General features: G+C 46.6%; 2 protein-coding genes across 2 annotated transcripts; both read right to left on the bottom strand.

Moving 5' to 3' along the window:
- Positions 1-5228: 5228 nt before the first annotated feature.
- Positions 5229-6409, bottom strand: ACHE_40433S (uncharacterized protein; the record flags this gene model as incomplete). The annotated part of the gene is made up of 3 exons (XM_043278632.1): positions 5229-5722; positions 5801-6289; positions 6343-6409. The coding sequence occupies 3 exons, from the start codon at positions 6407-6409 to the stop codon at positions 5229-5231; spliced, it is 1050 nt and encodes a 349-aa protein (XP_043136391.1).
- Positions 6410-9339: 2930 nt separating this feature from the next.
- ACHE_40432S (uncharacterized protein) lies at positions 9340-14166 on the bottom strand (the record flags this gene model as incomplete). The annotated part of the gene is made up of 1 exon (XM_043278629.1): positions 9340-14166. One exon carries the CDS (start codon positions 14164-14166, stop codon positions 9340-9342), a length of 4827 nt encoding a protein of 1608 aa, XP_043136390.1.
- Between the last annotated feature and the right edge of the window lie 564 nt (positions 14167-14730).

Here is a 14730-nt window from a genome sequence, read left to right as displayed (position 1 = left end):
CGGACAGTATGGAGACCTCCGATCATGCAAAAGAGCGATACTGACGAGAGTGATGCAGCGCATTCAGATTCCTACCCGTCCTCGGCGAGTACATGTCCCAGGCCATCAATAAGACGCTGCCATGCCATCTTGCGAACAAGTGGCGGTTCCGGAAGGACTTTGTAGATAGTACAGATACTTTTGTGGGAGATGAGAGCCGCGGAGAGCCTGCGCGATGGGAGCAGCAACCCCTGGATGAGCAAAACTTTGAGAATCTCAGCTGTACATGCTTTTTCTGAGCACCGCTAGGTAGTACCTGCTGGCTAGTATTCTGCAAGGATGTGCAAATATCAAATGCATTGTTTGAAATATAATCCACTACCAGTAAGAAATACTTTCGACCAGTATGTGTCTGGAAAGCTTTGCACCCGTAATTATTCTAATAATAATTAGGGGATTCCTAGCATACCAGCATCGACCAATGACGACCCGATACTCTAGTATTTGAATCAAGATAGCGGGGGACTGACAGCCATATGCCTGGTCAAGATGAAACTCCCTCTTAATTTCCTTCAACTCCCCGCGCTCTCAATCCCACCCTCGGAGTTGTTCAGACTTCCGTAAACTCATATCTTGCTGTTTTGGTTCTAGCTGTCCAGTTAGAACATGGACCGAGTGTTGCCGCCTCAAGAAAGAAGTCGGCAGGGTTGTGAGTCCTGTCGGTGAGTCGATCAGCCATATAAAATAATCATGCACGTCTAATGCCCCATGCAGCCGGAGGAAGACAGAATGTCCGGCTGAGAGGTCAGTCTGCTCGATTTGCCAGCGACTCAGTCGTGAATGTGTTTATCTCCCTCGGGAACTGGCGAGACTGGCCCTTCCAGTCGACTGATGAAAACGTGTGTTTACAAGTATCCCCATAAACAAGAACCACACCTTAACTTTTATTTAGAAAAGCCACCAAAGATCGATTCAGAAATCACAAGGACAGTATCAAAATCCTCAAGCATATCCTCAGACATATGCTCCTCAGCGGACGTTGCAATCGAGGGCTACTCAGCCAAAAGACCAACAATTCCAGGGTGGGTATTCTGCTGCATATTGGAGCCGGGCCTTGCTAATCTGTCAATCCCTATTCAAGACAGTTTTCCGTCCAAAGTAAAATCCGAGTCGCAATTTGAGGCCTCACCTTATACTAATATCTATTCAACAAGTGGCTTTGATATTCTGGGTGTTCTGGTAGGCTGATTCAGAATGCTTGAATCTCAAGTCAACAGTTTTGTACCATATTTTGCAGTACGTCATGCACACCTCCACGTGCGGCACCCATCTAACAACATTATATGTCAAGCTCATTTTCAGGACGCAATGAGTTATGGCCAACGACCATTGACAATGCAGTAGCGGATTACTAACCTGGGGGCACTGACATGCTTTTTGAGGGCCAGCCCGTATCTACTACACTTTCTTTACCTTATCTAAGTAGGATTCGCTTCCGCCGTGCCAAGTTGATTGTGGTTGAACTAATGCCCTTCCCAGCCCAGAACCCTCCGTTTTGGTGCTGAGCCATTTTGTGCAAGTATACCAAAAGAAGCTCCACCTCCAGCCGCTGCCGCTATTTGAGCTCCAGGATTTACAGGAGAATCTCCGAGACTCACCCCAGTTTCCCCTTTGGGGCTTTCTGGGGCTCGTACTCTCTTTTTCTAGTCATGAATATTATCAAGGCCAAGAGCTTGAGGCTATAGAACTTTATACCCGCTCTGTAGAAGTTAATCTCATGAAATTAGCTGCCGAAGGGATACCGAGAATAGAGGTGATACAGACATTGTGTGTCTATTGATTCTAACAAATCTTAACGGTAAGCACGGTACTCACCGTCTATCATGCTTGACGTACATTCACCAACTCAACCCAGCACAGAAATCAGGTAAAGTCTGGATGGCGATTGAGACTGCATCAAGGCTCGAGGCCTTGCGAATGTTTGCTACGGACAACTCCGGCTAGTATGGTAGGGAAGCAATTTCCAGATGTCACTGGAGCGTTCACATACTTGAGGGGATATTTCCCCCACAGCTGTGCACCCTTCCAGAACCCCAGGAGAATATAGATTACCTCTATAGTGCTCCAATGCCTCCTTTACTGTCTGGAAAAAAAGGGAACTACCATTCTGATCTTGAGAACTCCGAAGACACGGCTAATTACTAACGTCTGCTACATCGACTTTCTTTCCGTCTGGCAGAGACTCTCCTGCTATCTACACGAGATATGAATGGAAAAGGTTGTGGCTCCATGGCTCCCAGACTCTCCTCATGCCCAAATACATGTCAAACTACATGAGCGTGAGTCCGAGTTGTCAGACAAACACCTGCTTCAGAATGTTCTGTATAGTCGCATACCGGCCTTTCAAGTCAACGGGAGTACTGGAACCCACGGAATATCGATGCAGCTTATTATCCACGCATCAAATGCTATTCTAAACCATCCATTTATTCATATTGTTGCCCTGCGGGGCAATCATGGTTTGTCCCAGTCACGGTTGATCCTCCAACAGACTGTGGACCAGGCATTGTTCCACTCCGGCTGGGTATTTCGGCTCATACAAACGTGCGAGCTCTTGGTTTTGAAGTGTACAGCCCCTTAGTTGGACATTTGGTGGCAGCCACGGCGACAATATCATGGCTTTTCCAGTTCTCAAGAGGCCATGAAGCTGCCAGACAAAGATTCTTGATCAGCATGTCAGATACATGGCCTCACATTTCTCAAAAGGTACGTATTCCAGCACTTGGTTCGCAGCCCAGAGTTGATCATCCCTCCTAAATAGCTCGAGCTTCTCCGAAATCTACAGGCCTTCGAAACAGACAGATTCCAGAAAAATGCCGGCAAAGGTACAACAATTGCCCTTCCGCCATCAATGTTCTGGAACTAGACCTCTGCAAAGCCCGCCTATGGGCCCTAGGGAAGGCCCAAGGCCCGCCTAGCTAGAGCGCGGGCTGACCCCATAGCCCATGGTCAGCCCGACAAGGGCCCTTCTATGCATGACTTTGATGCATAACCTGCTGATCCATCCGAATAAATAACTATATATATAGCTGACCAAGTTCTACAGGAAGGCTGAAGGCCAGTATCTACAAAGGCCTTTTTTCAATACCAATGTACGGAAGTTGAATCTTTATATACATCTGGATCATTTGACAACTGGTAGGCTTCTTGCAAGCAGGTCTCGGTCGTATATTCCCTGGCACTCGGACTTGGTCACCCATGGCAATAATAACGTGTACAATATGCATTCTATTCTATATGATTTCTTCTATTATCTTCTGCAAAATGATTTTTCACTGCAGCACATGACAGCGGCGTGTGGTAATATTTAGAGCGAGCCTCTATGACTTGTATAAGCCGAGCTCCCAAATACCTTCACATCAACATGGTCCCTGTGCACAGTATTGAAGTCAACAGGATCTTGGTTTTTGTCGTCCTCTTGGCCATTGTTGGACGGGATCAGATCTATGAAGTTGTTGGGATACTGCTTGAAGATTCGTCCTTGATTGATAATATCAAAGAACTTTGGATTTTCTCCTATTCATTCCTTACTGCATCCTTTTGCTACACTTGAAAAGAGGAGTCACCGATACACTTTTGGACGACAAGGTATGGCCTGTTCATTAGTGGATCATTGATTTCCCAACGGCCCGTACTGGCAGTCACGCGACAATGATGACTAGAGATCTGGGAGCCTACAACGCGCCCCGGCTAGCTGGATGCTTCTAAGGTTATGTGACCTACAGCTCACCTGTAACCTCTATAAATACGCCCATGTCACACCCTTACCCTGTACTTAATTTTACACTGAATTCTAAGTTTCAATTAGTAGCCAACTAGTCAACATGGCTGCTGCAAGCCCTCTTATCAATGAAGTCAATGCATCTGATACACTGATAGAGAACAGTCGCTCGAATTTAGTGCTCAAGAGATTTTGCAAATCGATGAGGTATTTCCCGTATCGATTAATCATTAGTTCGTAACTAGTTGCTGACCAGTCAAGACATTTATTCCAAATGTTCTCACTAATGGCCAACAACCTCTTATGACCGATCTTGTTGACGTATCTGCTATTCTGCCAGATTATCCTGAATCTATGCAAGTGGATATACCTATGTCGTACCACTAAATCCAAGAAAACCTTTAGGTCAAAAAGATATTATGCAGGGGGTACGTGAAGGATATGTCTACTCATGTTACTGTAGTTAGTTGTCAACTGGTTACTAACTAGTTACAGGTGCAATATCATAGTCGTTTTCGGACTAAGCATCATGCCCTAATGTGGCGTTCACCACAACCGGCCCCTCAATGAACATGATGTGACGGCCTGAGCCCACTTGGCCAATTTCCTAAATATGCGGCAAACGCGGATCTTTTGACTAATTTTATCGTTATCTTGCTATGCTATTTTCGCCTTTTTTTTTTTTTCCTCTCCGATATGCGCGGATAAAATCGACTTCCTTGTAGGGTTCATGCTAGCCGCACCATTAGGCCTGAGCATGTCTCCAAGTTTTCCGTGCTCGCACTCGGGGCTACGCAGGGATATTATTCTCATTAGTAACGCATAGTGCGGCTTGTGTTGAGAAATCTCATTCTATGAAATATACTCAGACATCATGAATTGAGTTTGCAAAGCAATACATTCTCGCCCTGTCTCTATGTTTGATCTGTAAACGTCTCTGAACTGCCGCCTTTCAAAAATAGTTAGAATTCTTTCATGTGGATGCTGTCTAAGTCTTGCAAGGGGATTATGTCACAGTCATATGTATAGTGTTTAGTACGGTCCATTGATTCGCTGAACCACTGTGTCGAGATCGTAGTTTATTTGGTAATCTGTCCGGAACCACGGAATATGGACACTCGGCGCGTTGGGACTATCCCTGTTATCCACACCCTATGGTCGTATGTACTAGCCTTTTTTCTATGAGAGGCTTTAGAGCAAGAAAAGAAAAAGAGAGAAAAAAAAAGATCAAGGTTTCTAAGGTGACACCAAAAGATATAACATACTTAAAGCTCCAATATATTACATGACATGATTCGGGTTTCGAGACACGACATTCATGACTTTTATATTGCATATGTTACTGGTCTTCTGTGAATAAATAAGAGCAGTATTAATGCGCTTAGCTATAGACCCTTAGATTGAGAGTAATAAGTTGCAGAGTATCACCCAGCGCTGCGTGGACAAGGAGAAGTCATTATTCTAAGGTCTACCTTGCTGGGGGAGCTCCGTTCTTAATGCCCCAGTCTTCAACCATTTTCAGGACATTTTTTCGTTCTCCATCGTATCCGACATGCTTCATCCATCCCGCCAAAGTCTTGATGCGATTAGGGTGAATACGATCCAGGATTGACAGATCCCGTGGCTTAGTGATTCCGTCTCCCCAGTAACGCCACCAAGCCTCGAAATTTTCGCGCCAACTCATGATAGAGTCATCTCGAGCAGCCTCAGGGCCGAGAACCCAGTTGACAGACGCACCCGGGTAGGGCTCTGCAAGATGCGCATATGTCTCAAAAGGGATTGTCTTATGAACCGCATCTCTGCCTGTGACTTCGGTGAAGATCCTGGCAATCTCTCCGAAGCTGACATTGTCTGTCACAACTTGAAGGTCAATGCCTGCAGACTCGGACGGGTTGTCAAAGATCCAAAGATTGTAGACTCCGATGTCGCAGAGAGCTATCAATGGTATCCTCACATCACTCGCTTCAATAATAGTCAGCTAGGTGTACCAGGGATAAATTCGATTAGGGAAGCTCAGAAAAAAAAGTAGGGGAGACTCACGGGCTGGATTGGCCCACATGAATGACCCGTCCGGCTGCTTGATAGGCACAAACATCCCATCCATGAGCATGTCCATGTAGGGACCGGTGCTGAAAAGGGTGCTCTTCATGTCCTCCTGCCCCTGCGCAAGGATGAATTTGCCAACTCTTCCCTTGGATTCCATGTGGCCGCAATGGTGCTTCTCGTCGAAGTTGGCGGCGTCCATGGCGTACTCGATGTTCGCCCAGACGTAGTGCTGTACACGTTCTGACCTAGCGATCTCGTAGGCCCTGAAACCGTAGAAGAGCTCATCTTTTTCTCCCAGAGTGAACCCGTCAGTGTTGACCCAGGCGCCATAGACCCCTCGGAAGAGCCTGTGCAGATCCTGCTGGTTGTCCTGAGCACCCTGGAGCAAAGTCACGTTTGGGAGAGCAGCGAGAACCTTTGCACGAGAAGACTCGACGCTGCGGGTCAAAACAATGAGACGATATTTTCCGCTCTCAGCCAGGGCTAATTTGAGGTTAGCGCAGGCCGGGGGCAAGTGATCCAACCAATTGAGTTACCTTTGACGACAGGCATGCCTTGAGCGCCAGTGCCACCGATGACGGCGATCTTTTTCAAATTGGCCATTTTGTCCACGTGTATATTGTTGTATCGATGAATTCAGTGCTGTATCAAGGGGTATGATGATGCCTTGAAGCTTGAGACTTTCGACTGGGGGGCATTGAAGCTTTTATACACATACGTGGTAGGTGGGGTACCGGAGCCGGATGGTTTCTATCGCTTTGTAAGATCTCGAGGTTAACCTAGAGATTGAACCTGGGATTAGGAATCAGCCCGATTGTCAGAGTGGCAATCATTTTACTGTGTTCGAGATACTAACTTAGTACTAACTTAGTGGGCAAACATTGTCGGGATTGATGATTAATCATTAAGAGTGAGATGATATCAATCCATCATTATGGCAGCAATTGGAAGTCTATCATGGATGCCATGTCCGTATTGTATTGTTGCGCGGAGACATAACCATGGATATTGCAGCCGATTATTATCACTCATCCTTCGGTATCCAATCAGTCATGGAAAGGATTAAGCTATATCTCAATCATAGAAATGATGAAACAGAAGATCATACGATAATTTTGGACACGATACTATTATACCGTGGTAATATTTATGCCACAATAACATTAGATATGGATACGAGATTAGCGACACAATGGCAATTATTCGGGCTTCATTGGCCTGCAAATTCGAGGTAGAACCAATATAAGTAAGGTAACGCAAGCGACATTGACAAAATCATTGAATTCCTACCATCAACATCATCAACACTTTGTATGCTCCATCACATAAGACTCAACAGTCTGTCGGGCGAATCCAGGTGCTCGGCCGAGACACACACAAGACCTACTCAGAACTATCACGGCTGTTAGCTTGCCAAGTACTTATACCTTCTAATCACTCAATCCGCCTGAGAAGCAAACCTACATTGAATCAAGATTGTTTCATCAATGAATTTTTGATCCTCAGACTGCTGAAAAATGCCAGAGCCAGATTGATACTGATCGTGAAGGCCCAGGTCCGAAGCCGAGACATACGCTGGGGGTGGTAATCTAGTCTCCAGTGAAAGTCCCCGGGAAGGGACAATCTTGGATTTTCTTAAGTATTCTTCCACATCGTAGCAGTCAAACCAGTCGCCTAACATATCACGATCGATCTGATTTGTTGCAACATGTATTATGCTCGGCTTGGGGGTAGTATCCTCGATGAGATAGCTCCTCTGATTGTGTGTAAAGTGCGTTCCCGCCCCACCAATGCTGAAAAAAGGGATATTTATCCCTCGAAAACCTCCATAATACCCATGTCTTAGGTATGTTTCGAAATGTGCTATGATGTGCTGCGGCGTCAGAATTTTCAAAGGGAACCTAAATATATAGGCGAGTTTCTCAAGCCGAGAAGATGGATCTCTTAGACAATCATATACTCGCTGAACACATGCATGATAGAGTCGATGAGCGAAGCTTGTTTCTATCGGTTCATAGACGCTAGCCGATGGGGCATTCAACACTAGTGGGGTCTGTGGAAACAGTGGTGCTTCTGTTGGTATTTCGGGTACCAAAATGTTTAATTCTTTCGGGGATACCTGGGTCGGATTCTGGCTTTCCCTTCCCCGCTGTACCCATTGAGAGGATTGCAGCACATCAGGAAACTCGATATTGGTGAGGTAATGTGTATTTTTAGCACCAGCAGTGCTTTTACTTGCTGCTTTGTCCAGGATATCTGGTTTCGCGTTTGCCTCTAGTCTTTCTGCATCCGTAGAAGTGCCACTGTCATCATGAACCACTGGAACTGCTTGATTAGTAAAAGACAGGGACTGCTCAATGGTTTGATGAAGCTTCCGCGCAAGATCCGGGTATAATATCAACACGTCGTATTTCATCAATTCATCGGTGAACGATAGAAATGTCTTGTTGATTTGCTCCACCAGCATTTCCAATTGATGAACGCGACCCTCCAACGATACTATTGTGGCTTCCTTTCGTGAACGGTAGGCTCGCTGTGCAAGTCTGATCTGAGTTCTTCGTCTCTTTAATTCTTGATCAGCGATCCTGTGCGTGTTCGACAACTGACGAAATCTTACATTAGGCGATGCCTCTTGTCCGGTTCGAATCCTCGGACGACCCTTTTTCCTTCTGTCTGGACGATTCTCGATAACAGTAGGGCTGGTCGACCGCGCTGTGTTTGCTGGATGAGCATGTCTCTGCCTCTCCTTTCCACCCGCCATGTCTGGGTTGATCAAGGGGTCACAATCCAAAATTTCAGGTTCTGCTGGCTCCCTGTTTATGAACTTTGGACAAGGGTAGGGCAGGCACTAAAAACGTAAAGATTGTGTATAGAGATTCGATGATGCTCTATTAAGCTGTGTCTTGCGAGTAAGTGGGGCTTCAACGTATCATAAGCAGGTATAAGATAACATTGCTAGAACAAAAGAAAAATAATGAAAGAAAGGGGGAAAGGGAGAGAGATTATTCGGACTAGGGCTAATTGTTACAGATCTCACTGCATCAGTCTCACGTGATAGTGCGGGAAGATAAGGCAGAATCATTGGATATGGGAACAGGGATTACGGTGGCACGATATGACTATATGTGGCACAGGATCACGTGACTAGGATCACATGACTACTTGGTAGTAATTGAAACGGGGTCTCTCGGATCGTAGCTCAGAAGGGAAATCGGGAGTCGATTTATTCCGGACTAACGAGGTCTATATGGAGAGGACCAGCGGAAGGTAGAGCTATATTGTCTATCGAACGTGTATGCGCGTATGTAGCTGATTGAGTGCTTAATCTACAATATGTGTGCACACGTTGACTATAAGAATCTCCTGACCTCGCTACTCGGGCCAACTATTTATCCGATCGATCCTCATCACTCCCCTTCGTTCAATCGCCGCATATTCAAATCAATCAAAAACAATATCTGGCAATTTGATAAGCGGCGGTTGGACGCACGCTTCAACTTCTCATAGATGTTGAATTCTCTTTTCTCGCTTAATTAAGCGAGCCCCAGGTCTTCAACCAACCGTCCTTGACTAGCATGGTTGGTAACCTTCGTCAAGCCATCGGCAATCATCTTGTCGGTAGAGAGGTGCTCAAGGCAGATCTCCCCATTACCTATGTGGTCCCGGATGGCATGGTATCGTACGGCTATATGCTTCGTCTTTGGGTGATTGATTGGGTTGTCAGCAATCTTTATGGCGCCCTGGTTGTCCTCATAAATGGTAGTCGGAGCGTCACGATAAATGGATCCCTTTCCTATTGCATATAGGAAATGTCTAATCCAAACCGCTTGTTTGGCTGCCTCCGATACGGCCATATATTCAGCTTCCGTCGAGCTCTGTGCAGTAACCGATTGCTTTCTGCTCGACCAGGTGATTGGCGTGCCATTAATAAAGAAAATGAAACCAGTAGTCGACCGGTTCTTTGCTGAATTAGCGTACGCGGAATCAGCATATGCATATAACCCTTTTGGACTCCCCTTTGCACCAAACGTTAGGCCATAGCCCATGGTGCCTTTCACATATCGAAGCACATGCTTGGCCGCTGCCAAATGGACCTTCCTTGGCTCCGCGAGGTATTGAGACAGTTGATTGACTGCAAAAGCGATGTCCGGCCGTGTGGCTATCACCAAGAAAATCAACCGCCCAATTAGTCTCCGAAATAGCTTATGCTCAGCTCGTCCAAGCAGTGAGCTATCCGGCGCTTCCAATTTAATGCTCGGGCCAATGGGTGTGCTCACAGGCTTGCAATCAGCCATGCCAAATTCATCAAGAATTTGTTGTGCATAGGACTGCTGGTCCAGTTGAATAGACCTGTCTCTTCCCCATGTGAAGCGAATACCCAACAGCTTCTTGACCAATCCTGAATCAGTCATTGGATGGAACTCCTTGAGCTTCTGCTTCACCACGTCGATGTCATTGGCATCCTTGCCAAATATCACTATGTCATCCACATACACAGCGATAATCAGGCCCCTACCATTGATGAACACACTGGGGTCTGCAGTAATCGGTTTAAAGCCTATCTTCTTCAGGAAATCACTAATCTTTCGATGCCATAGATTAGCAGACTGGCGGAGGCCATACAGCGACTTCTTCAGCTCCAAAACTAGGCCTCTCGTGCTAGTAACATCTGGATCAAAGTCCTGCAGTCCTTCCGGGATTTCCATACAATTAGGCTTGTCGAGGTCGGAACCAGCGAATGCATTATTAGCATCAAGCACATGTGCCAATAAGCCTAGCTGGGCTGCTATAGCCAACAAGATTCGTAGGCTATCTATTCGAAATACTGGTGCAAACGTCTCGTTGAAATCGTCATCTGATTGCTCATTTCCCCTGGCAACCAGCCTGGCTTTGAAGCGGTCAATTCGGCCATCCGGGCCTAGCTTCACATCGAACACCCATCTGGTTGATGAAATCGTTCCTTCGGCTTCCTTCCGGGGGATTAGCTCCCATGTGCCAAAGCTTATTAAGGTGCTCAATTCTTTGTGAATCGCTTCCTTCCATTTCGAGCCATATATTGGATCATTAACGGCTTCGCTATACGACTTCGGTATACGGATTCCAGCTTTCTCACGTGCAGCACATGCTTTCTCTGCAACCTCATACTCTCTATCAGTCTGCAATAGCTCTGCAGCTACTGCTAGCCTAGCAAAATGGGCCCGCATGCGCTGAGCTGGACGATCATTATTCCCAGTGTCCTCCCCTTCAGCTTTGCGTTTGCGGCCATACATTTGCTCTGTTTGGCGGCTCTCCATCATTCTCTCTGATGGTTGACGTACGCGAGCGGACCGCCGTTCCATTTCAAGCTCAGACCGGTGGCGTCCGTCTTCAGGAACCGGTTCAGGCTTAGGCATATCCTTTGGTGTTTCATCAGCCTGCTCTCGGGGTTCTTTCTCAAGCACTTCGTTGTTTGTATATTCCACAGGAGCTCTCTGCTCCACCTCCCCTTCAGGCTGAACTTCAGACAGTTTCAACGGCTTATCTGTTGTGCCCCCAGTTGATGAAGAGGAATTCCTTTCCTTCTCTCCATCCTCTTTATTCAGTCGCATATTCAGCAATTCTGGCATTGAATTAATTGTCGGTTCGTTGGTGTGGAAGGGCTCATTGACTGGCAATCCTGCTCCAGCAGGCTCTTCAGTAGGCCTCTTAGAAGTCATTCCAATGGATGCTTGAGCAGGCGCTTCGGTAGGTGGTCCAACAGGTAGAACAGTACTGGTCAGCAGGCTTTGTATGTCAACTTGACCAGCTGACAGTTCGCTCAAATTGCCATTTTCCCGCTCTCGAAACTCGGGGTTAGTGACCAGCTTCAGTTCACTACCACCTCTAGGCAATACTAAATACTGCTTGTTGCTCTTCCCATACATCAGGAATGTGCCCTCCATTGCTCTGCTTTCCAACTTGCTCTCTGGTTTATGATAAAAGAGCACTCGGCAACCCCAAGCACGAAGATGGGCCAAGTCAGGCCTATGCCCATGCCATAGCTCATATGGTGTTTTCTCATCTTTGTCAACTTTCTCATGGCCATCTTCTTTCCTCTTCACCAATAATGTCCGGTTTCTCAGGTAATTTGCCGTGACAGCAGCATACTTCCAATAACGCTTGCTAATACCAGAGTCAATCAACAAGGCACGCGCTATATCCATAATAACACGGTTGTATCGTTCCGCCACACCATTCTGTGCTGGTGTTTCAGCCTCAATAAATTCCAGTTCAATGCCTTTCTCTTCTGCCCATGGTCTCAATGCCACAAACTCAGCAGCATTATCAGTACGGATGACCAATAGCACTTTCCCTGACTGCCTTTCAACCTGGCGCAGCCAACTATCCAGTGTGTGCATTACACTTTCAGCCCTTCGGTCCATCTTGATGAAGATCCATGAATATCGCGTGCAATCATCAATCAATGACAGGTAATACCTTTCCTGCCCTATTCCTTCGCGATTTGGACCCCAAAAATCCATGTACACTCGTTCAAGCGGCTTTCTAGCTCTAGGAATTGGCGCATGGCTTTGCTTCTTCACCTTCTTGGCCTTCGCACACACCTCACAGTTATCATGGAGCAACTGGTCTCGTTTCCCCAGTTTCAGCTCATCTAGCTCCATATATTCAACACAGGTGTTAAATCGGCTTCTTCCTGCATGACCAAGGCGTCGATGAATGAGCTCCTGTTTCATTCGCGTTTGCTCATCGGCAGATAGGGCCATTCGGGCGTATTGCTGTCTTTTCGCTGCTTTTGGGCCAATAAATAGTGCATTGACGTGCCTGACTGAATGCAAGTATGTGGTCCGTCCATCTCGTTTTCCTTGGGCTACCACTTTCCCATCCTTCTTGAGCACATACCCCTTTCTAGAGCCAATTGATTGAAAGCCAGCCATATGTAGAACCTCTAATGACAGTAGGTTCTCTGCTAGGCCTGGCACATACACCACCCTACCTAACCTGGCTGACATGCCGTTTGGCAGGTTGAATCGAACGATCCCTCGTCCCTTGATGGGCATCTCAGTACCACTAGCAATAATCAAATGACCTCGGCTAGTCTCATCAAGGTACTCAAAAATGCTTCGATTGCCAGAGCACATACTTGTAGCACCACTGTCAAAGCACCATCTTGATGGATCCATTCTAACTCGGTGTGCTCCTTCTATGATGTATTTGGCCCACTCAATCTTATATTCAGTGATGGGGCTAGCTTGCACATCCTCTGTTGCACAAGCATCATGCTCTTCAGGGAATTGGGCTTCTTCACATGTGAAGCCATCTTGCACGTCACTATCTTCATCCACATGGCCATCTCCAACGCAGCTACCTGCATCTTCAGCAGTATATTCAACAGCACATTCAGCTGCATGCATAGCAGTTTCCTCACTTATGTCTGCCACCTCAATGGCACGAGTACCATACTCGCTCATGTATCCGCCATCATCATTATCATCATCATCATTGTTGTTGCCAGCCATGCTACCTCCTTCCTTTGCAGACTTCCCTTTCTGCTTGGAGAATCGATTGGGCTTCTTGTTCCGGCCATCTCGGCCACCTTGGCGCTTGCTTTCATCAGCGCTAGCATCATGATCATCACGCTTGCTCAGACAATTCCTTGCTCGATGTCCAGTTTTCCCGCAAGCAAAGCACTTTGTGCCTTTCTTTTGAATCCTTGATGCCTTCTCAGTTGGTCCGCCTCGTAACTGGTCAAAATCTATTGCTCGTTTGAGCACATAGCTCTTGTTCAGGTTAACATCTGAGCTCATCACAGTCCCTTTGAGCATTGCATACTCTTCCCGCAGGCCACGGAGATACCAAATCACAACCAATTCATCAATATCGATCTTTTTGCTGCCGTTCATGTCGATTAATTCGCGTCCTAGTTGTTCGATTTCGCGGTAGGCGTCTTTGGCATTCACATTGGAACCTTGATACCAATTGGCCATTTTCATCAACTGCATGGCCTTCATCGCATTTGATGATTTCAGGTACGCCTCTTTCAGGTAGTCCCATTTCGCGCCGGCATTTGGCAGGTCCTTGATCTCCAGGACAATAGTGGGAGTAAGGCCTTGTTGAATAATCATGTCCGCCTTCATATCTACCTTCGTCCATTTCAAATTGTCTTTCCGTATTTGGTTATATGTCTCCTTTCCTACTTCGTAGTAGTAATCAATCGCCTGCCATGCAAATTGGACCTTTAACTGACTCTCCATTGCATAGAACCAGTATCGAGCGTTTTCCTCGTTCAGCTTCTCGATATTGAAGGAGTAGATCTTTATGCCAGGATCCTCTAGCGGCTCCTTTGATGGCATTTTGCTCTCACTTCCAGTCCCTACCATCATGACGTTCTCACAACCCAATAGGCTCCGCTGAGCAGATTACTGGCCGATAATCGTGTAGGGAACTAATCGAGGGTGAGGCCCGTAGTCGGAATCGTATCGATCGGTCTATAGAAGATGTTAAGCGACTATAGAACCCCCGGGGTGCCACACGCTGGTTAGGCGTCGATATATCCAAATATCTTGGGCAGGCCCGGGCTCATAACCAATGAAACGGGGTCTCTCGGATCGTAGCTCAGAAGGGAAATCGGGAGTCGATTTATTCCGGACTAACGAGGTCTATATGGAGAGGACCAGCGGAAGGTAGAGCTATATTGTCTATCGAACGTGTATGCGCGTATGTAGCTGATTGAGTGCTTAATCTACAATATGTGTGCACACGTTGACTATAAGAATCTCCTGACCTCGCTACTCGGGCCAACTATTTATCCGATCGATCCTCATCAGTAATCCGGGTAGTCATATGGGAGGATTTTGGTAGTAGTTACTACCAAAATTACTACCAAGTCACTACCAAAACAACTACCACTCACAGGATGGAAGGATATATAAGGACGCTCATTCATG

Source organism: Aspergillus chevalieri, chromosome 4 (assembly GCF_016861735.1).
Source record: "Aspergillus chevalieri M1 DNA, chromosome 4, nearly complete sequence".
NCBI lineage: Eukaryota > Fungi > Ascomycota > Eurotiomycetes > Eurotiales > Aspergillaceae > Aspergillus > Aspergillus chevalieri.
This window is presented reverse-complemented; position numbering and strand designations above follow the sequence as displayed.